This window comes from Nelumbo lutea, chromosome 2 (genome assembly GCF_056320005.1).
Source record: "Nelumbo lutea isolate HS-2025 chromosome 2, American lotus-T2T, whole genome shotgun sequence".
In the NCBI taxonomy this organism is placed as follows: Eukaryota; Viridiplantae; Streptophyta; class Magnoliopsida; order Proteales; family Nelumbonaceae; genus Nelumbo; species Nelumbo lutea.
Window position 1 is genome coordinate 74,865,997 of NC_142685.1, and position 24,087 is coordinate 74,890,083.

At 39.1% G+C, this 24,087-nt stretch overlaps 1 protein-coding gene across 2 annotated transcripts in view; it reads left to right on the forward strand.

The window, feature by feature from the left end:
• The window catches only part of LOC148871545 (influenza virus NS1A-binding protein), a 68,520-nt gene that overhangs the window by 15,789 nt on the left and 28,644 nt on the right, over positions 1-24,087 (forward strand). For both annotated transcript variants that reach the window (XM_088971769.1, XM_088971768.1), the window contains exons 5-7: positions 393-735; positions 832-1,031; positions 12,193-12,269. In XM_088971769.1, coding sequence (XP_088827895.1) covers positions 393-735; positions 832-1,031; positions 12,193-12,269 — 620 coding nt within the window. The remainder of the gene's footprint in view (positions 1-392; positions 736-831; positions 1,032-12,192; positions 12,270-24,087) is intronic.

Sequence of the window (24,087 nt, forward strand, 5' to 3'; positions counted from 1 at the left end):
TTAGTTGTTAGATAGGAGGTGGGGACCATAGTAGTTATGTGAGTCTAAATTTTATTATGTTTTTTGAGTGTTATATGTGCTGTTTTATGTTTTTCCGCCCTATAAGGGCATAGTTGTCTTTGTACTATTCTATTATTTTAGTATAAATAATAAGTGAAGGGGGCGGCCAGATTATTGCTCTCTTTTCTTTCAACTTTTCTTCTTCTCTTCTTCCCCTTCTCTCTTCCTTCTCTCTTCAAGAAACTACTTTCTTTCATATTTTTTAATTCAGCAGATTTCTACTTATTTCAATACATTTAATATGAGTAGTGGTGTATGCATACTATTTGCTTATTCTATTGTATTTATCCTCAATTTGCTTGAATGAATGGAACTTATTTTCTGCATTCCAGGCAGAGTCAGAAATCCAAATTCAACAATTACAGAATCGCGTGAGACAATTGGAATCTAAGGAAGATCCTCCCAGTGGATGTGAAGGAGCAATAAATGGGTCATGGGATGATAATGAAATTAAACCAAATGGACAACATTCATGCCTTGATGGCTCAATACTTATAGTAGGTGGATATGATGGAAGTTCATGGTTATCCAATTTGGATTCCTATTCACTATTTAGGGATGAAATGATACCTCTGAAGCCAATGAGCACTGTTCGTTCATATGCCTCAGCAGGAACATTGAATGGTAAAGTCTACATTTTTGGTGGCTGGAATGGTAATTTGTGGTATGACACAGGTAGGTGCTGTTTTTCTTTGCTTAGATTTTTTGTCCTCTTATTTTATATTATGTTCTTTTTACAACACACTGACATTTCAATCGTACTTTCTGAAGTTGAGTGTTACAACCCAGAGGATAATGAATGGACTTTTTGTCCACCATTAATTGAGAAGAAGGGAAATTTAGCAGGTGCAACTTTAGATAACAAAATATTTGCAATTGGTGGTGGAAATGGAATTGAATGTTTCTGGGAAGTTGAAATGTTTGACCCTGCTCTTGGACGGTGGATCCCTACTAGATCAATGCTACAGAAGGTACTTATAATTTGTTGTCTGGACTACAAGCTAGGTTTATAAATAAGGTCAAGCCTACATATTTGTCATCATGAGGGAAAAACTGCAGAAACATATTTGATAGATAGCATGTATGTAGATGACATCAATATGCATGAGTTTACTATATTGCACTATTGCAGTAGTACAGACAAGATGGTTCTTTATTATTATTTTTTGATTGGAAATTGGCATGATTTTATTAATGGCGTTGAAAGTGTACTGTGTAGTTTTAAAAACTGTAAAATCTCTATACATACATTCACAGTTCTATACGAGCTACCCCGATGCTGCTCACCCTTTCTCCTGGAAAGAGCCCCTTAGATAAAACAGAGACTGTCCTCTATTTCAGTGGGTATATTCCCAAAATCAGAACCTGCCTACTGATTTACTCAAGAGACTGGGAAACAGCAAATGAGTTAGAAGATTGAGGTATCCAAAATGGTTCTGCTTCTGGCAGATGGATCAGGTGTCTTCTCTAATAGAATTCCAACTCTAATTTATCCTGAGAAAACCAGTTAATTATGTTCATGGTCCCTAAGTACCCCTCCTACATCTCATTGCCCAGGGTTTCCAATATTACAGCCATCAAAGTTCTTTCTTACTGTTGATGTTGATGCCACCAAATACCTTCTATTGATGCATCTGTAGAAAAGCATGAAAGTACGCCTCATGTCTTCATCCTGTGATTAACTCTGATTTCAATTAGGACACTTGGTGGTTCTCTAGATTGATGTTATCTTGAAAAATCCAATCATTTTTTTTCCCAGAATTTCCATAATATGATTGCTCTTGCACACCTCTACATGATTTTCTTTTCTTTCTTGGGGAGAAAAAGTTGGTAGAAATAAAGTGTGTATCTGGCATTGTGGATAAGTAAATTAAAGCAGAAAAACGTTCCAACATAATATGTACAAAAAAATAGGAGATTTGTAAATTAAAGGTGGTGAGCTTGCATTACATAGAAAGCATATACGTAGTTATAAAACCTAATTTTCTCTTCTTCTTGAAAGAGCTTCACAAGTATTTATCTTTAGATGAAAGACTTGCCCAACATGAGGCCCTTAGTTTTTAGGATGTGGAACACAACCACACTACCTTAACTGGAAAGACTTGAAAAGTTTGGTCTATTGGAGCAATGGCCTTGAAAAAAGAGGCATAAGCGAAGTTACCTAAGTTGCCAAGTTTCCAACTTCTTGTATTACTAGCATAAGGATCTTAGAAGACACCCCTAACATTTGACATTTCTAAAAGGCAAAGTTACCTACCTGAAGGAAAGGATCCTGTAGGGTGTAAATAGGTGTTCTCACTTTTCAGTGTGAAATTGGGCAGATTGGTCTATGGAAAGATAAATATTGACTTCACTTGATATTTTGTAGTAAAGATAAAAATTTATTAAAATGAAAAAGAGAGTACAAAGAAGGTGATAAGGAATCACCCAAGAGAAAAAAGAAACAAACATTTACCCATCCTAAATCCCTTAGAGGAACAAACCAAAAGAAACACTCCAAAAGGCAAAAACAATCAGCCCACAACCAAACAACGACTTAAATATCTAAAAGCTAAAATTCCTCAATTCAATTGACTTCTCTTCTAAATTGATAAGCCCTTGCAATGTTTAATGCTTGGGAATAGGTTTCAACAACACCATCCTATATATCTTTTGAAGTTTTAGCCCACTAATAATTCCGACTGATGTGTGGCTGTATGTAATTAATAAGCCATGGCATCATATACTTTTCTTGCACCCATTCTGCATGAGAAGAGTTAGCAGATGCAGGGGTTTTAGATTCTCCACTTGTATAACCAATCTTCCCATGCCCACCAATATATATTTTTATAGATTGTGACCACTCCAATTAATTAGTTCCACCAACTGTACACAGGTGATGGATACATTGGGAAACATACCAGCATTCCTAAGAACCAGCTTGGTCAAGAACTTGTTTGAAATCATTCCAGACGGTTTTATTAGGACAATAGAGACACACAACTCCCAAAGAAACAAGAATAAAAATTCAGTCAATACTTCCAGTGACTAGTAGCAGGGTTAACTTTAATCTGGAAGGAGAAATAGTACTGTTGATCACTTCAGAGTTCAAACACAAAAAAATCCCCCAGAAAAGGCTGTCAATCTCACTGAAAAGATAGGAGACTTATCTTAATTTGGGCGCCACTTGCAAACAGTCTTTAAGACTTATCTTAATGTGGGGGCCACTTACAAACAGTCTCTTTAACCTTCAACACAAAAACTGGTTCTTTGGTTCGTCTTGTTTTGGGCAGGACCTCTGAGTGATTTCTAAGGCATGGCAAACAGCAGCAAAAGTAAGTAAGAATAAACCAGGCAGGAGAAACAGGTTCTGATCATCCCTTTAACATCCCATGCAATGGCTGATCCTAGTATTGCTTGGGAAAAGAGAAACAAGAGTGAAAGAAAACCCCCTGCTCTGATACCAAGTTGGTGATCAAAGCTTCACAAAAGAATAAAAAAAAATAATAAAGAGAGGTTTAAGGGTGCAACAACACTCGATAGATAGAAAGGAGAAAGGAGAGAAGAGAGAAGAGAAAAAGGGCTTGAGGAAGACCAAATTGTGGGTAACATGGTGCTGTCCCACTCACTTAAATATGATCTGTAAACCTACAAAATAATAAAGAGAGGTTTAAGGGTGCTACAACACTCAATAGATAGAAAGGAAAGGAGAGAAGAGAGGAGAAAAAGGGCTTGAGGAAGATCAAATCGTGGGTAACATGGTGCTGTCCCACTCACTTAAATATGATCTTTAAGCCTACAAAAAAAAATGCATCTTTACCCTTAATAAGTAAGGGCAGCAGCAACTATAAAAAGAAATAAAAATGGACCATGGTCCATTATGATTTATGACATAACAGTATAATGGTACAACAGTAAATAAAAACCAAGGCCCATTTCGACGACAATTTATATACCTATTTTTTTCCGTACAATTGAGAGGAGCACTAGTAATAATGAGGGGTAGTACTGCCCCACAAGTCTTCAACTATATGTCTCATGCAAGGTTCAAAGTATTGATACACCCTGATACAGTTGAAGGGTTGTTGTATTGGTACTTTATACCACACACATGCCACTTTTCTAGTTTTTCTTTTCCAAAAATAGGGAGGGGGTAGGTTTAAGCATTGTTTAACATTTGAAACACTTATGAGATTATAATTATAAAATAGACATTATTAAACTAAAATAATCATTTTGTGTGTTTATATACTGATTTCTTTTTATTATTTTCTTATTTAATAGGGTTTAATTAACACAAACATTGCTAAATGCTGTGTTGAATCCTCGAAGACTTAAAAACCTGAACCAATAAGTAAGGAAGAATTACAAATTTTATCTAATCATCACATTTTCCGCTTCCATATATTCTTCTTCTTCTTCTTCTTCTTCTTCTTCTTCTACCAATACTTTTTATTTTCTTCTTTTCCTATAACAAAAATAAGGGTTCAGCCCCTATATTTTTTGAAATTTATTTTCCTTCTTCCTTTTCTTCTCATGAATATGTTGATTTTCTATACTTTAATATGAAATTTATACTTTTCTTATGAAAATCATGAATAATTATTAAAGAAATATGGTTATGGTACCTAAGGAACTACCCTAGGATCTATGTTTTTTGCATAGATAATCCATCGCCTAGGTGACAAGATGCCCCCCCCCAGTCGCCTAGCCTCGCCTTGGTGCCTTGAAAATTATGATGGCCGATACAACGCGATATGCCTAATACGGGTTGACCGTGTTGACATTTTGAACCTTGGTCTCATGACATCCCTTGGGATCTCATTTGTCCAAGTTTGATTCCTAACTATGACCCAAGTTAGTCAATAAGTCTGTTGTGATTTTCTTTCCTGAGCATGTGAAATTACTATCAGTTGGATATTGTGTATACGTGCCAGTAACAAGATAGTTTGAATCGGCATATATTCCATGGTGATTAGGATTTCTGATTAATATAGTCATTTATGAACTTGCAATCTCTCTCAATCCAGACTAGTTAATGACCAACCCGTAATGGTATAGGGAAACTATACCTATGTATTTTGTTTGGGACCCACCATTTACATGGTAATTTTAGGGTCTATCTATAATTAACAAACCACTTAATCTGAAAGAATGACAGGCACACTAATATAATGTATCGAAAGCATTCGTATTAGGTTTTCTATTTGAGTTAGGAAACTAAATTAGATTTGATTTGTTACTGGTAGATATGGGGTAACCTAATCTGAGTTAAAATTTATTATCCCTTTTCTACGGTGGAGTCCTATCACGTCTTTGAGGATCTCCTCTTTTCTGAGGGCTTTGTGTAATGTGTATTGATAGGTTTGGTGTTGACCAAGATTATTTCCCACCTGGAAATTCTCCCTTGCTTCCCACACCTCTGCCATATTGACCTTCATGTCACCAATTCGTTTCATTTTGCTTCTAATATTTCCTTGTCCATTCTCTAGCATTGCAGCATCAATGTAGTTGTTGACAGACACACCAAAGTTGACTTTCATCACAATTTCCTTCAGTTTGCTCCTTATGTAGATTATTCTGTTGTTTCGCCTGGGTTCTGGAGTTAACCTGCAGGCATCAGTGAACTCACTACAATGTTGCCTGGCTTGGTCCAGGATCTTAGCTATGCTTGGCCTGAAATTCCACATGGTCTGTAGGAGGAAAGTAGTAATTTCTAATACAGCAGAGCACTGCTACTTCTTCTTCAGTTCTCATTCTCAAACTTGCATTACAGATCTGAAATATCTCTAATTTTATGTCTAGATATTTCAACCATAATACTTCATTAAATTCATTTCCGATCTGAAACCATTCCTTTCCTTGCATCCTTAACCCATTATTAATCAATCCATAGGATGTAGAGAAGATGGGCCGAATGGCCCATAGGCTTTTTATTCTTTTATTCTTTCTTACTGTTTATGTTCTTGTCTGTAATGGGTCTTACTCTGGGCCCATCTTTTCTATGTTCTGTGTAAATTCTTGCCCAACTAAGGGCCTCTTTGTAATTATTCAAAGTTTATCTTAATAAAATGGTGTTAGGGTGTTAGAGAGAGAGAGTAATGTTCGAAACTCTCATTCTCTACACCCTCATTGCCGAACTCTCAAGGTCTGTTTTCTTCATGGTATCAGAGCAGGCCTGAACTTCAGTATTCTAGGGCTGGAAGCTTCATCTCGTGTTGCCTGATTCTTGGAGGTCATTGGAAGTTGCTCAAGACTCAAATTTCTTGGAGAAGTGATTCGGTGGCCAGGAAGAATCAGAGAAAAAAGGGGAAACAGCTCGGTCCTTGATTTGAAGCTTAAATATTGTAAGTTGTGCTCAGACTTCTGGGTTATTTTTTCTTGTTCTGGACTGTTAATCTCCGAAGTTCCTTTGGAAACAGTACAGATATTCAACTATCCTCTGATCAGGTTTAACCAGAGATTTCTGGGTTGTTTTTCATTTCGTTTCTGGACTGTCAAGTAGCCGAAATACCTCTGAAATCAGTACTGCTGTTTATTGTCTTTTTTGGATTGTTTTTGGGCCCCTGTACGGACTGTTCTTTGGGGCTGTTTTCATCTTTAACAGTGTGGTCTTCTATACTGCCCACTCTGTGTTTGTAAAAAGGTCTCTTCGACAGTAGGGACTGTTCTCTTCCCTTGTGGGGTACTGTTTGGAAAGTACCTAATTTTTTTGTTTAAGAAAGGGAGCTTGGACTGGGTGGACAGTGTTTGGTAGTTTTCTGATTTATTCTTGAAGGCCGAACCAAGTTTGTTGGTGTCTCGTGCTGTCAACAAGGTGCTGCCTCTGTTTTGGGGCTCTCACAGCTTAGGTGTGACTCAGCTTTGTGTATTGCTGCTTGAGGCTGGTTTAATACAGCCCTTGTTCATCCTCATCCGGTGTTGTTTTGGTTGAAGTTTGCTGAAATCTTATTTGAAGTGGTTAAAATGATGGACTCATTAGAGATTGAAAACAAGAATGTGGCTGAATTCGGACAGGTTCCGGGAGCTCCTATTGACTCTTTATTGACTGTGACCACAGTCAAGCTAGATGGAACTAATTATCTAGCATGGTCACAATCAGTAAAGATTTATATATGTAGTAGAGGAAAGTGGGGGTTTATCTCCGGGAGCAAGAAGGCTCCCCCAGAAGATGATCCATCTCATGAGAAGTGGATCCAAGAGAACTACACTGTTATTGGGTGGCTTGTGAACTCAATGCAGCCACAGATCAGCCAGCACTATCTATGGATGAATTCAACAAAGAAAATCTGGGATAGTGTTGCTGAAACCTATTCCCAAAAACTAAATGTGGCTAGAGCCTACAAGTTGAGAAGTGATGTGAAGAATCTGAGACAGGGGGAGAAACCATTATCTGTATACTTCTCAACCTTGAAGTCTTTGTGGCAAAAATAGACTTGATAGAAGCTATAACCTGAGACACCACTAATGATGCAGAGACCTACAAGAAACTGATTGAAAGAAACAAGGTGTTTGAGTTCTTAACTGGACTAAACCCAGAATATGATATCACAAAGCAGAATATTCTATCCAAGGAGAGTGTCACATTGTCACAAGCTTATGCATTGGTGAGCAGTGAAGAGAGCAGGAGGGCTGTCCAGGTTCAAGGGGCTGGTTTTAGTGATCACTTTGCAAATATGGGGATTAAATCCAAAAGGGTTGCTGGGACTTCTAGTGGCTCTGGAAAGAAAGATGTGGTATGTGAGTACTGCAAGAAGCCGAAGCACACCAAAGATAAGTGTTGGAAGTTACATCCTGATCTTGTTCCAATTCGGTTTCAGAAAAAACATGAGAGTAAAGGGACAGGGAGTGCAAATGTGGCTGTTGGGCCAGATAGTGATAAGTACTATACTGAAGAAATGTCTGCGTGTGCACAGTTGGCAGTCATGAAAGCAGAATATGAAAAGTTTGGAAAGATGATCAGTCATCTAGAGGATGTGACTTCTTCCAACCCTTCAGGAAATTCAGCTCCTTCTGCGTTTGCTCATTCAGGTACAAGGGCCTTTGTCAATCATGCAACCACTTCAGGTAATCTTAAGATCCCTTGGATTATCGACTCAGGTGCTTTTGATCATATGACCAACCTCTCTACCCTGTTTGTTTCATACGACTTGCTTCCTGGATGTGATAAAATCACTTTAGCCGATGGTTCACTTGCCCCTATTTCTGGCAAGGGAACCATCAAGGCTACAGATTCCTTGTTCTTACCTTCTGCACTTCATGTACCTAGACTAAATACAAATTTGTTGTCTGTAAGTAGTCTAACCAAGTCACTCAGCTGTTGTGTAACATTATTTCCTTCCTATTGTGTTTTTCAGGATCTGGAGTCTCGAAAGGTGATTGGGAGTGGCCATGAGGCGAACAGAATATACCTGCTTGATACTCCGGGACAATGCACTAATCATCCTGGGAATGTTGCTCTTGGATCTGTTTCTTCAGAGTTTATTAGTCGGATTATGTTGTGTCATCGTCGTTTGGGTCATCTGTCTTTTTCTGCCTTGAGTCATCTATTTCCTGAACTGTTTAAGGGAATTAGTTTGTCCAGTCTTCATTGTGAGTCTTGTGAGTTATCAAAACATTGTAGAAACAATTATCCTTTGAGTAATAAAAGATCTTCTTTTCCTTTTAATATTGTGCATTCTGATGTGTGGGGGCCTTACCACTTACCCTCCATGGATGGCTACAAATATTTTATCTTGTTTATTGATGACTTTTCTCGGTTCACTTGGATATTCCTGATAAAATCCCGTGATGAAGTTCCAAGACTTGTAAGACAATTCCATGATTTCGTTCTAACCCAATTTGATACCAGGATTAAAATCTTCAGATCTGACAATGCAAAAGAATACTTTGAAGTTGCTGAGAGGAAAAATAGGCATATTGTTGAAGTTGCAAGAAGTATCTTATTTGCCTCGCATGTTCCTACAAGGTTTTGGGGTGATGCCATCCTCACTGCTACCTATATTATAAATCGTATGCCATCCAGGGTTTTAGGGTTTAAGTCTCCCTTCAATCTCCTTCATCCAGACAAGGACCATTTTCCTATTCCTCTTCATGTCTTTGGCTGCATCTGTTATGTACATGTTCCAAGTGTCCAAATGCATAAATTTGAACAAAAAGCCCACAAGTTTATCTTCCTTGGTTATTCCTCCACACAGAAGGGTTACTTTTGTTTTGATCCAAAGATTGGCACTCGGTATGTCTCAATGGACGTCACCTTTAATGAGTTTTCTCCCTTTTATGGTTCATCTCGGGAAGGACATTGTCCACATGGGGAGGATTTGGCACAGGTGTTTGCCCTTCCTCTTCATGTTCTAGTTGAGTCTTTTGACAAGTCTGCTTCTCCTTCACATGAATCAAGGGAGGGTCAACCATTCCATTCTCCCTGTCCCAGTGTTCTTCCCTCTTTACCTCCTCGTCCTATCCTCAATCCCAAGGTGTATCAAAGGCAAAGATCCAGGAATGAGCAGGTTGTTTCCCTTACAACACATGAGCCTCATGCACTTCCAGTCACAGATGAGACAATAGGTACTGTTTCAGCACCCTTGGAGTCATCCTTCCCTGACCTTGATATTCCCATTGCTGTTAGGAAAGGAAAACGGAAGTGCACTGCTCACTGCATTTCCAAGCACCTTTCTTACAAGTTGCTTTCTCCTTCATACTTTGCCTATCTATCTTCTGTTGCTTCTAACCCTATTCCCAGGTCTGTGTCAGAAGCTCTTAATATTCCAGAATGGAGGGATGCTATGAGGTCTGAAATTGATGCCCTACACAAGAATGACACATGGGAAGTGGTTGATTTGCCTGAAGGGAAGGATCCAATCAGTTGCAAGTGGGTCTTTACTATCAAATATCGAGTTGATGGCACCATTGAAAGGTACACGGCTAGGCTGGTTGCAAAAGGCTATACACAGACATATGGGATTGATTATCTGGAGACCATTGCACTTGTTGCCAAGATGACATTTGTGAGGGTTCTTCTATCTTTAGCTGCTCACTTTGACTGGCCCCTTTATCAATTGGATGTGAAGAATGCATTTCTGAATGGTGAATTACATGAGGAGGTTTATATGTCTCTTCCTCCAGGGATGTATGGAATTGATATGCAAGGAAAGATATGCAGACTGAAGAAATCACTTTATGGACTAAAACAGTCCCCTAGAGCATGGTTTGAGAGATTTAGAACAACACTTGTTAACTTTGGTTATGTGCAGACACAGTCTGATCATACTCTTTTTGTGAAGAGGAGTGGACCTCTGGCAGTATACCTCATTGTGTATGTAGATGACATTGTAGTGACTGGTAATGATGTTTCAGGAATTCATGATCTCAAATCTTTCCCCCATACAAAGTTTGAGATTAAAGATTTGGGGGAACTGAGATACTTCATTGGCATAGAAGTTGCTCGATCCAAGGATGAGATTCTTATCTCCCAAAGGAAGTATGTTCTTGATTTGCTCTCTAAAACTGGGAAGACAAAGGAATCTTCCAGAGGCTTCTTGGGAAACTTCTGTACCAATGCATGACTCGGCCAGATATTGCATATGCAACCAATTGCATTAGCCAATTCATGCATGCTCCTCGAGACACTCACATGGCAGTAGCAGAGCGAATCCTGTGTTATTTGAAGGGCTCCCCAGGAAAGGGAATTCAGTTTGCCAAGCATGGTCACATGAAACTTGAAGCCTACACCAATGCTGATTGGGCCAGAAACATTGATGACAGAAGATCTACTTCTGGGTATTGCAGCTTGGTGACTGGTAATGTTGTTTCTTAGAGAAGCAAGAAACAGTCGGTTGTTGCTCGGTCTTCAGCTGAAGCAGAATACAGGGCCATGGCACATGGAGTCTCTGAACTTTTATGGCTAAAATCATTGATGGAGGAACTTGGGGTTGAACATGACAAGCCAATGATGCTGTACTGTGATAATCAGGCTGCCATCAACATTGATCACAACTCAGTGCAACATGATAGAACTAAGCATATTGAAGTTGATCGACACTTCATTAGAGAAAGGGTCTCTTCGGGTGAAGTATGTCTTCCTTTCATCACATCTGAAGGACAGTTGGCAGATTTTCTCACCAAAGGCATTCCTAAGGCAAAACTTCAGTATGATACTGGCAAGTTTGGCATGATTGACATCTATGCTCAACTTGAGGAGGAGTGTAGAGAAGATGGGCCGAATGGCCCATAGGCTGTTTATTCTTTTATTCTTTCTTACTATTCATGTTCTTGTCTGTAATGAGCCTTACTTTGGGCCCATCCTTTCTATGTTATGTTCTGTGTAAATTCTGGCCCAACTAAGGGCCTCCTTGTAATTATTCAAAGTTTATCTTAATAAAATGGTGTTAGGGTGTTAGAGAGAGAGTAATGTTCGAAACTCTCATTCTCTACACCCTCATTGCCGAACTCTCAAGGTCTGTTTTCTTCATAGGATAACCCCTGTCCTCCATCCTACTTCAGTTAGAGAAGTGGTGGTGCCTGCATAAGGAACACATCTACTTTTTGAGCTTAGGAGGACCTTGTTTGGTTTTCTTAGTTTTTCCTCGAGCTGGAGGTTTCATTGTTTTTTTTTTTTGAAAATTTAAATTGGTTCTCATTTAATTTTTTTTTTGATTATTTTGATTGTCATCTGGATTCTAGAGAGCTCCTTGTTTGATGGATTTTTTATATTCATCTGTGATAACCAATAAAAATAAATAAGTGCAAGTCTTTTCGAAAAGTAAAATAGAATTTTATTAATAAACAGATATGAGCATTAGCTGCATTAAAGCATCCCTTGGAGAGGCACAAGATGCTACCTCCCCCGTGAAAAAACAGAAAATACAAATTACACCTCAGCCCAAAACAGTTGGCCCTATTCACCCCTTGTTGTGTCTGCTGTCACATTAGCTGATCTGTGCACCCATTGTATCTGTCCACACCCATGGTGCCCATTTGGCTTGTTTCTGCCATTTGCATGTATTACAAATCCATTGCCAACATTCATTTATAGTTTATTAATTTAAACTTCTGGCTACAAGACTATTATGTTTTTAGTCATATTTCAGGATCCTTTAGACACCTGTTTTTAGTCACATTTACTGACAGCATGCTCTTTTTTCCCCTTTCCAGAGATTTGCTCCTGCTGCTGCGGAACTTAATGGAGTACTCTATGTTGTTGGTGGATACGATGGAAAAGATTACTTGACGTAATATTTCATACTTCTTTTCTTTATTTTTCACTTTATTCTAATTTTTGTCACCTTAAGCCAGCAAACAACCTTGTTACAAAAACATTTCATTGAAGAACTTACAATATGATTACTTGCGAATGTACCTAGTTAATATTTTGGTCCTATTTACTACTTGCTCTGTTCGATTATTCTTCTCAAGAAACATGAAATTTCGAGTGGGTAATATATGCGAAAATCAATTATTAAAGTCTGTTGTGAGACATAATTGTGTGGGCTTGGGCCTTTTCTTAGTTTCTGTAATGTATCTCTTTTTTTGTTTAAATTTTATGGCCCTGGGCCTGTCTTGTACTTTTTTATTTTATTGCTGCCACCTAATCAGGGGTAGTTTTATCTTTGTTGTAATCTTTTAAAACCTCTCATTTAAATATCATTTAGGACTGGACTGAATAGAAGCTGCTGTCCCCATTCTGCAAGTTCTTCTCCTCTTTTATCTTAAAACCTGAATGTAAACATGGTATCAGAGCACTGATATGTCTCTTTCTGGTTGGTCATCATCTCTCTTGCTGTTCTTTCTTTTTTCTAGTGTTTCTATAAAAAACCCTAGGTTTGCTAGTGTTGTATTGAAGTTTCCTTAGCTTTTTTTCTTTGGAAAAGGGTCCAAGGAGAACCAGGATGGGTTCTGTTATTGCTCAACATGGGTAAGATAAGGTTTGAGTAGTCTTTGGACTACTAGATTAACCTGTTAATGATAGGTCAAGCTTTGAACTGTTAGCAATAATAGTTCTGGAGATTTTTTCAGTTCATACGAGTGGGAGATTCAGGTTGCATTGCAGGTGGCTGTTAAAGAGAATTGCTCAGTTTTGAAGAGTAGAGATGTCCTCCAATACAAGTGAAGGTGACTTCTAATGAGAACATGTCGGTTGAGGGTTACTACAACATGGAGAACCCTAGTTTCTCTAGCCTTCAGATTAAACATGTGAAGTTGGATGAATACAACTTCAAGGAATGGTCTATCTTAGCAGAAGTACATATATTTCAAGCCATGGGATGCTGGGGTGTATCAATGGACAGGTCAAAGAACCTAGTTTGGAACTTGGAAGAGCCTACATATGGAAAGTGGTATTGGGAAAATTCTCTTGTCATGTCATGGCTGCTATCCTCCACGACAGATAAGATTGCTAGGACAGTTCAGCACTATCCCACAACATGAAAGATTTGGGAAAAATTGTCTAATATATATATGGACAGAGAAAGAAAAATACAAGAGTCTACTGGTTAATCCAAGATATTGCAGCCTTGAGCCAAGAAAATATGTCTGTTGTGACATAGACAGTTCGAACTGCACAGAGAAGTTGAAAGGGTGTGTCTAATGTGCATACGCCCAAAAAGATGTATTATGCATTATTTGGGTACAAGAGAAGGGAAAGAACAAAACTGCCCTCCACTAAAACAAATAAGAAAGAGTTATTCAAAAGAGAAATAAAAGGTAGTGTACATAAGGTACATGATAATATGACACTCCTAACAAAGTTAGCCCATAGTATCTCGACACTTCCCTCAAACTAATGCCGAGATAAAAGCATCAATTTGTCAGCAAGAAACTTGTAGCGAGGGCTTGTCATAGCCTTCGTGAAGATGTCAGCAAGTTGAAGACTAGAAGAAACACGAGAAAGAGTAATAGTTCCAGCAAAGTATTGATCTCTAATGAAGCGATAATCAACCTCTACATGTTTAGTACGTTCATGAGAAACAGGATTAGAGGCAATATTGATGGCATTGACAGTATCTACATGGATGGGAATGGGAGTTGGGAGCTACATATGAAGATCACCAAGAAGAGCTCTGAGCCACATAATTTCACTACAGAATGATGACATGGCTTGATACGCAACCTTAGTGGAGGATTTGGATTTCTTGCATTTCTAGGAGATGAGGGAATCAGTTATAAAAACACACCAGCCAATAGTAGATCTTCTAGTGTCAAGACATCCAGCCCAATCTGCATCAACTTAGGCTGATACATGTAGAGATGATGATGATGAGAAAAGAAGTCCATGAGAGATAGTACCCTAATGTACCAAATGATTCAGAGAACTGCAGCCATAAGGGAAGAAACAAATTGACTGACAACTTGAACAACATAAGAGATATCCAGCCTTGTCATGGTGAGGTAGATGAGACTACCAACAAGTTGTCGATATAATGTAGCATCTGGAAGAAGTTCACCATCATCCTTAGATAGTTTGAGGTTCACCTAATGAGGAGTATCCACCTTCTTATCATTGGTGAGGCAAGCAAGGTTAACCAAGTTCATAGCATACTTTTGCTTATTTAGAAAGTACCCTTAAGAAGAGCAAGCCACTTCCAATCCAAGGAAGTAAGTCAAATGACCAAGATCTTTCATCTTGAAAGAGTGAGAAATATTGTTATGATCATCACTGGTAGTAAGTATTTCATCAACATAAAGAAGAAGGGTGATTCCTTGGGCCCACTTCAAAATGAAGAGAAAATAGTCAGAAGGACTTTGTAGAAATTCAACATCAATAATGACGGAAATCGTAAAGAGATTTCTTGAGGTGACAGACCATAGTTGAATCACAACAATATCCTGGAGGAGGCTTCATAAACACTGTTTCTTTGAGATGACCATGAAGGAAAGCATTCTTGACATCCATTTGATGGATGTCCCATTGCTTAATTGCTGAAATAGCCAACACCAATCAAACTGTAGTCATCTTTCCAACTGGAGGAAAGGTTTCCTCATAGTCAATCCCATATTCTTGTTTATATCCTTGAGCAACTAAGCGAGCTTTATATTTATCAAGACTACCGTCTGATTTCAGTTTGACAGAATATACCCATCTACTCCCAATGATTGAAGCATCTGAGGGTGCAGGAGCAAGACCTCAATTATCATTTTCTGCCATAGCTGGTCCATTTGGGAAGAAAGGAATGCAAGACTTTTTCAGGTAAGGAAAAGACTAGTGAACAAAATAATCATGGTGAGAGTGTTATATTGGGTAGAATCTTTGGAGATGTTTGATGCTTGTTCAACTAGTGATCTCTTGAATAATTGGAAGTGGCCAATTCAGAGTACCATAAGTTCACTACAACCCTATTTGGTCTCCACCGCTGAATGGCTATGTAAAATTAAACTTTGATGGAAGCAATGCAGGTAAATCTAGGCCCCTCTGGTATTGGAGGGGTTTTTAGAGACTGGGAGGGCAGAATTGTTGGCCTATTCTCGGGTCCAATTGGTGTAGGTGATTCTTTAAGGGCCGAGGTGATAGTTGTCATGTAGGGGCTGCAAAAGGGAAAGGACACGAATATAAGGAAGCTGATTATACAAGGTGACTCCAAGCTGGTACTAGAGTGGCTGTAGAAGGAAGGACAAGGGTTTTGGATCTTTAATAATGAAAAGAAAAAGCTTCAGTGGTTGACACAATATTGAAGTGAAATTTAATTGGGTAAAAAGAACTACAAATGGGATTGCTGATGTACTAGAAAAGCAAGGGGTGAAAAGGAGTCATTTGTTTTGGGTTCAATTGTAATAGCTAAGTTCTGTTATGGAGAGTTAAGAAAGTTTACCTCTCCTATTTGTAATTGTTCTATATTAATTTTAATGAAATTCTGTTATTGATAAAAAAAGAGGAACTGGCATTGCTTGCTGATGAGTCTTTAGAATATCTGTAGATGGCAAGACAGTAGAAAAGGAGCTATGGTTGGTAGAAAAACCATAGCAGTCAGGTCTAGAAACACAAGAAGAACGACAAAGAGGTGGAGGGGATGAAATTGTCATAGGAGAAGGTTTTAGAGTATTACTTATAGTATCAAGAGGAGGAGATGAGCCATGAGCTGGTGGAGAAGGGGGCGAGGGAGCAGGTGCTGAAGCAACTATTCACTTCCGTACATACTAGCGAAGAGATTCCAAGAAGGAAGGAGTGGAGTTCATTGTACTTGTGGATTCAAAAGAGTGCAAAACAAAAATAGGAGCAGACAACTTGACAACATGAGTAAAGAAAGAAACATTCTCAAGGAATACATCATTTATGGAAATTTGGATCCTCTGTGCTTGAGGGTCATAACAAAGAAGCCCCTTATGATCCAAGCTATAACCCATGAAGGCACATATAGCCAATTGATGTATGAGCTTTGTGCGTTCATGGGGGGGGAGATGAACAAAGCAAGCACAACCAAAAATATGAAGCAGAGAGAAGCTTGGAGGCCGATGAAATAAGCATTGGAAGGGAGAAACATCCTGAAAAACAAAAGATGGAAACTGATTAATGAGGTATACAGCTGTGTTGGCTGCCTTTGCCCAAAAGGAAGTAGCTACATGGAAGTCTTGCAACAAGGTTCTTACCACACTCAATTAGGGGTGGCCACAAACCGAGCTCTTCATGAGCTACTTGGCTTGGCTCAGCTCGGTTGAATAAAGCTTGGCTTGTGAGGCTCGTGAGCTGGCTCAAATAGCTACATTAATAATAATAATAATATAAATTTGTAGAAAATAATATATATAATAAAAATATTATGTATATAATAATATGTTTATTTTTATATATAATAATAACTAATTATTATAATTCTTAATTTTTTAAATATCAAATAAGAAATATTATATATATATATATATATTTTTTATTTTTATAAAACATTTTTCTCAAGTCGAGCTCGAGCTTACGGTCTTTTGACTTGAGTCGAGCTCGAGCTCGAGCCTAGTACTACCTTGGCAAGCCGAGCTCGAATAGCTAGCTATTTGGCTTGACTCGGTTCAACTCCACCCCTACACTCAATATGTGTCCATTCTTCCGCTCTGCCACCCCATTTTGTTGTGGGTCCCAATACAAGATATTTGCGATTGAATTCCCTGTTACCTCAAATAGGTTTGAGAATCTCCATCAAGGTATTCCCCCCCGAGTCTGATCGAAAAACACCAATAGTAGCATCAAGTTGGTTTTTAACAAGAGCATGAAACAATTTGAAGGTAAAGAAAACTTGACTTTTGCCTCAAAAAATATATCCATGTATATCGTTGTAATCATCCACAATATAACAAGTATTGGTACCCCAACCTTGAGGGTATGGGAGATGACCAAACATCACTGAAAATCAATTTAAAAGGAACCGAAGAGTACATAGCAGTAGAGGGAAAGGGTGGCCAAGGCGTCTATGCCAAAGGTGCCACTCATTATTTCTACAAACAAGTTCAGTGCTAGGTGTAGTAGAAAATAAGCATGGCGATGTTGGTGGAGACTGTGATTTCTCAAACTACAAAGTGAATAATCATCCTAGCCTACGCCCCTTCCCCTTCATCGCCCTAGTTCGTTGGTCCTGGATCAAACATCCATTACGAGAAAAGGAAACGATGTTACCATCTTCTTCTAATTGGCCAACAGAAATTAGATTAATAGGAAATTTTGGGACAAGAAGGGTTTTAGGAAGATGAAACTAAGAAGAAGAAGAGGTATGCAAGGTCAAATCATTATAACCAAGAATCTCAAGTTTTTCACCATTAGCTGTAATGATACGCTTATTCAAGGATTTAGGTTTAAAATTCTGACCAGAGTATGCCCTCGTCATATGATTGGAGGCACTGGAGTCTAACTCAAAGATGACTAGGAGAAGAACAGTAAAGGGAAGACTTACCGGACAACCCAATAGCAGAGAATGTAGAAGAAATGGCTCAAGACACCTGCTGTCGCATCTTTTCCTCAGTTATAACTCCAAAAGACACCTTTGACTGATGCCGGTGCAGGAGAAGTAGATGTACCACCTTCTGAATTGTCCATGGTAGTCTGATAAGCTCTATGCTGTTTTTTCTTGTATCCTAAAGAGTTTCCCTTAGACAGCTTAGCAGGGTATTCAGATTTTATATGTCCATGTTGCTTGCAATATGTGCAAGTGTTCTTCTTTCAGCAATGGGAGACAACATGACCATATTCCTAACACTCGTAACACTGTACCTTAGAGAGATCCTTCTTTGGCTTTCGTTTGTTTACAAAGTAGACAGTTTCAGTCCCAGATTCATGCATCCCATTAATGGTGGATTGAGTATCCAATCTTGTTTCTTCCCTGAGGAGTTTTCCCAATATAGCATCCAGATTTAGGGTAGTATCCCTACTCAGAATATTTGATCTAATCATTTCATATTATGGCCGTAAATGCATTTGGAAATGCATGATTTTCCTCTTGTCAAACAAAATGTTCCTTCATAGTCTTGACACAACAGGCTGACAAAGAGTCCCCCATGTTTACCAATTAATATTCAGTCCATAGATTAATGAAACCAGCAAAGTACTCTTGGATCTTCTTCTCCCCTTGGGTGTAGGAGAGGATTTCTGTTTCAATTTGGTATTGTCTAGGTAAGTTGGACTGTTGGTAGACCTTCTCCATATGCTCAAATATCTCCTTTACAGTTTTGAGACACTTCATCAGAATAGCTATGTCAGCTTCTATCGAACCAAGGATCCACGAAGTTATTCTTGCATTGTCTATCTTCCATTGCTTTAGCCCTTTATTATCAGATTCATCAGGCTTGGCAACCGAACAGTAGAAATCACTGTTTGTAAATCAGGATGGTTTCCTTGTGAAGAGAAAGAAAAAGAAGATGAAGAGTTTCAGCAGTAGAGAAGAAAAGAGAGGAAAGGAAGAGTGGGATGTTAACCAGAATTGAATTAGTTCTGGCCGTCAACCCCTCATTATATTTTATACTAAACTTAAAAGAACGAAAGATTACAAGAATGCCCTTAGTAGGGCGGCTATTAAAGTAGCTGAACAATCACAACTTAAAAAACATAAGCTAATGGGCCTAAAGCCTAATAACTTCCTAACTTAACAACTTAAAATAAAAACAAAAACAACTGGGCCCAATAACTAGAAATCGGCCCAACTCAACACTCCCCCTTAAGTTGGGAGTAAATGTCACACATTCCCAACTTGCGTAGATCATATTCCAGCTTGTTCCTTGCAACACCTTTTGTAAGAACATCAACAAGCTGCAGATCAGAAGCAATGTATGGGAGACAAACTTCCCCAGAAGTCACCCTTTCTCTGATGAAATGTCTATCCACTTCAATGTGCTTAGTCCAGTCATGCTGAATTGGGTTATGGGCAATGTTAATTGCTGCCTGGTTATCACAGTACAACTTCATAGGTTCTTTTGCCTGTACACCAATTTCTCCTAGTAGGGAATGGATCTAGAGGAGTTCTGAAACCCCATGTGCCATGGCTCTATATTCAGCTTTAGCACTTGATCTTGCCACCACTGCTTGTTTCTTACTCTTTCACGAGACAAGGTTACTCCCAACAAGGGTGCATACTCCTGAAGTAGATCTCCTGTCATCAAGGCATCCTGCCCAATCTGCATCTGTATAAGCCTTCAACTGTCCATGATCAGCAAACAATATGCCTCTACTTGGGTGTCCCTTCAGATAAGCAAGAATCATGTTAACATCCTTCCAATGCTGGACTCATGGAGCATGCATGTATTGACTTACCACACTTACTGCATAGGAAATGTCTAGTCTTATCATACACAAGTATAGCAGCCGCCCCACAAGTCTTTGATATCTCCCAATGTCCTTTACTGGTCACCTTCTGATGCATTAATTCTATGATTCCGATCAATAGGAGTACTGATTGCCTTTGTCTAAGCTTCCCTGTTTCTTGAAGAAGATCCAAGACATACTTCCTTTGAGAGATAACAAGTTCCTTGTTTTGATCTTACAACTTCAATGCCTAAGAAGTATCTAAGTTTTCCAAGATCCTTAATTCAAATTCTTTGCGTAGATTCTTCTTCAAACAATCAATCTCACTTAGGTCATTCCTTGTGACAACAATATCATCCACATAAACAATTAGGACTGACACCAAGGATCCCCTTCGTTTCACAAACAAGGTATGATCAGATTGAGTCTGAGTGTAGCCAAAAGCAACCAAGGCCTTCTTGAACCCGTCAAACCATGCTTTGGGAGATTGTTTGAAGCCATAAAGTGACTTCTTAAGCTTGCATACCTTTCCCTTTTCAGCATCACTGTAGAAGCCAGCAGGAAGATCCATATACACTTCCTCTTGCAGATCCCCATTTAGGAAAGAATTCTTCACATCAAGTTGAAACAGGGGCCAAGAGTATGTGGCAACAAAAGAAAGAAGTATTCGAACAGAGGTCATCTTTGCAACAGGTGCAAAGGTCTTTAAGTAATCAATGCCATAGGTCTGTGTGTACCCTTTTGCAACAAGTCTGGCCTTATACTTTTCTATACTTCCATCTGCCTTATATTTTACTGTGTAAACCCATCTGCATCCAACAGTCTCCTTGCCCTCTGGTAGGTCCACAATCTCCCATGTCTGATTCTTAATTAAAGCTTCCATCTTTTCCTGCATAGCTGTCTTCCACTTAGGTTTGGAGAGAGCCTCACTGACTCCCTTGGGCATAGACACAGAGTTAAGAGAGGAAAGAAAAGCACGATAGGAAGGAGAAAATCCACTGTAGGACAACTACTGTGAAATACAATGAGCAATACACTTTCTCTTGCCTTTCCTGAGGGCAATAGGAAGGTCCAGGTTATCTCTAACGGGATTAGTAGAACCAATGGGAACTGAAACAGTAGTGGGATCGAGAGGAATACCTGAATCCGTGTCAGTTGAATTTGGAGTCTCCAAGGAACCGACAGGAAGTGATGTGAGTTTTGCTGCAGAGGAATCAACCTCCCTGTGAAGTCTTTGTCGTGAGTAACGCTGAGGAGCATGACGCAAGTGAGGTGGTAAGGTATGTGATACAGGAGGCTCAAGGATAGGAGTGGACACAAGGACTGGAACTGGGAGAGGGATAGACTGCTCACTCACTTCTCCAAAACACTCTCCCTGAGAAGGATTCTTTGAGAAGAAGTATGTGGACTCAAAAAAGTGACATCCATAGTAACATACCGACTCCTAGAGAATGGATCATAGCAACAATACCCTTTCTGATTTTCTGCATATCCAAGGAAGACATACTTCTTTGCCTTCGGGTCAAGCTTCGAGCGGTGAGGACCAGGGATATGTGCAAAGCAGAGACACCCAAACACCTTGATAGGAATATGAAACATCTCCCCCTCAGGAAAAAGGAGATTGAATGGGGTGCTGAATCCAAGTATACGAGAACGCAACCTGTTAATCAAATATACTACTGTGAGAATTGCATCACCCCAAAACCGAGCTGGAACTGTAGATGTGATCATCATGCTTCTTGCAATCTCAACAATGTGTCTGTTCTTCCTTTCTGCAACACCATTCTACTGTGGACTGTAGGAACAATTGCTCTGATGGACAACATCATATTCTGACAGATATGAAGCAAGGTGTTTTTCAAAATATTCCCTGGCACTGTCGAATCTGAACACCTTTATTTGTGTTCCAAATTGTGTTAGCACCATCTGATGAAATTGCCTTACCAAGGATGGTACCTCATTTTGGGATCTCATCAAGTAAACCTAAGAATGTTGAGAGAAATCATCCACAAATAAGAGAAAATATCAGTAACCACCCAATGAAGGAACATGATAAGGTCCCCACACATCAGAATGAATAACATCAAAAGAAAAAGAACACCTCTTATTACTGGCTTTAAAGGAATGTCTACAATGCTTTCCAAGTTGACAACCTTCACATTCCAAACTTGACAAACTAACAGACTCAAATAGCTTTGGAAACAAAAGACTCAAAGAAGAAAAAGGCAAATGACCCAAACAATTATGACAAAGCATAACCTGACCCACAAACCCTAACTCACTATTTCTACTGACATGATGACTTTGATGAGGAGAAAGCACATCTTGGAGGTAGATTCCATTCACTTCACGACCACTCCCAATCGTCTTCTTTGAATCCAGATCATGCAAGATACAATGACCAGGAGAAAAAATTACTGAACAGTTCAGGTTCTTAATTAAACTACTAACAGATAACAAATTAGTGCTCAATCTAGGAACATGAAGGGTGGAGGGAAGGGAAATGGAATCACTAAACTTGATAGACTCCTTCCCAACAATGGGAACATGAGATCCATTAGCTGTGGAGACCCTATCTCTGACAGAATAGAGTTGGTAAGAGGAAAAAATAGTGGAGCTATGGGTCATGTGTTCTAAGGCTTCAGAATCTATAACCCAAGGGGGTCTCTCCTTACTTGAAATAGAAACATAACTTGCAGTGGCATGTGAACTACCTGTGTGAGCAAAGGAAGTAGAGTGAACTCCACCAGAACCACCTGTACCTTGCTGTCCGCCAATTGCTGAACTAGAACTGGTTGTATCCCACTGGTTCAGAAATTGCCCATACTTCTCAAGTTCGGCCCTTATTGTAGCAGCTGTAGTAGGAGGGGCCGGAATGTCACCAATGACTGCCATGTGAGCATTTCCTTTCTTATTTTTGAGTCTATTCGGCAAAAGATGTCGATGAAGCTTCCGACAAGTATCTCTGTGTGCTTAGGCTTCTTACAGTAGTCACAGATCAAATCTTTTTTGTCTTCTTTCTTGATTTCATTGCCACCTCGATCTCCACCTTGTTTAGGTCTCACAATGCTAACCATGGCCGACTGATCAAAACCAGAATTTTTCATCATCACATTTCTCCTGCTCTTCTCCCCTGACCCAAAGGCATTTGCCTGGGAGAGGGTAGCACTGTCCTTGGAAAGAATGTGCTGGCTTGCAATATCATACTCGGGATTAAGGCCAACAAGAAATTCAAACACTCTATACTTCTTTAGGTGTTTCTGGTAGGCAACTGCGTCCTTAGTGGTTTCCCATGCAAATGTCTCTAAATGGTCAATCTCCCGCCAAAGGGTTTTAAGGGTTGAAAAGTAAACTGCAATAGGTCTATCTCCCTGCCTTGTAGCAATAATATGATTTCTCAATTGATAAATCCTAGCAACATTCTCCCTCTGTGAATAGGTTTTTGCAACCCCATCCCATATTTCCTTAGATGTATTTTTCCCATAAAAAGTTTTTACTTATATGGGGCAACATGGAATTACACAACCAAGTCATCACCATATAGTTCTCCTATACCCACCGAGAGCTGTTAGTTTCGGGTTTCATTTCTTCATCAGTGATATACCCTAACTTCCCACGAGCACCAATTGCCATCTTTGTAGATTGTGACCATTCTAAGTAATTCGAACCATCCAACTGAACTGTAGTAATGGTCCCATCCTCGAAAAGGTCTCTAGCACCTCCTCCCACTAGTCCCATTTCACTCCCGGGCTTGTTTTCAACTCTGTGACCATCCATACTTCTCAAAAGGTGCAAAGAAAATTACTGTAATATGCAAGATCATATGAAACACTTTGGAACTAACAATACTGTTGAAATAATTTAGTTATTTGTTTTAGGGTCTGTTTGGCTAGTTAAAGCATTTTTTATTTCTGTTATTTCTGTTATTGTACTCACTTTTAGCAGGGGCACAAGGGTCTTTTCCCTTCTTATTTCTGTCGCCCTATATAATATAATAAAAGCTGGCGCCGCCAGCACTGTTCTATTGCTTCAAACTTTTTCTTCTTCGTTTCTTCTTTTTTTCTCTCTTCTTTCCTTCTCTTCTCTACTTCCTCATATTTCAATCAGATTTATTGTCAAGATGGTATTGGAGCAAGACTGTTGAATCTGGGCAACCAAGTTTTTTCTCTTCAAGTTGCTAAATCTGGGCAGAACAGAGGACTGAATCTGGGCTGATCAAATCAGATCTGCAACTGGTACAACCCTAAATTTTTCTTTCTTATTTTTTCTTTCCTTGGTCGTGTACCAAGTGGAGAGCAAATGAATCCAAACCACTAAATATTGGCAGACTTTTGTGATGGTTA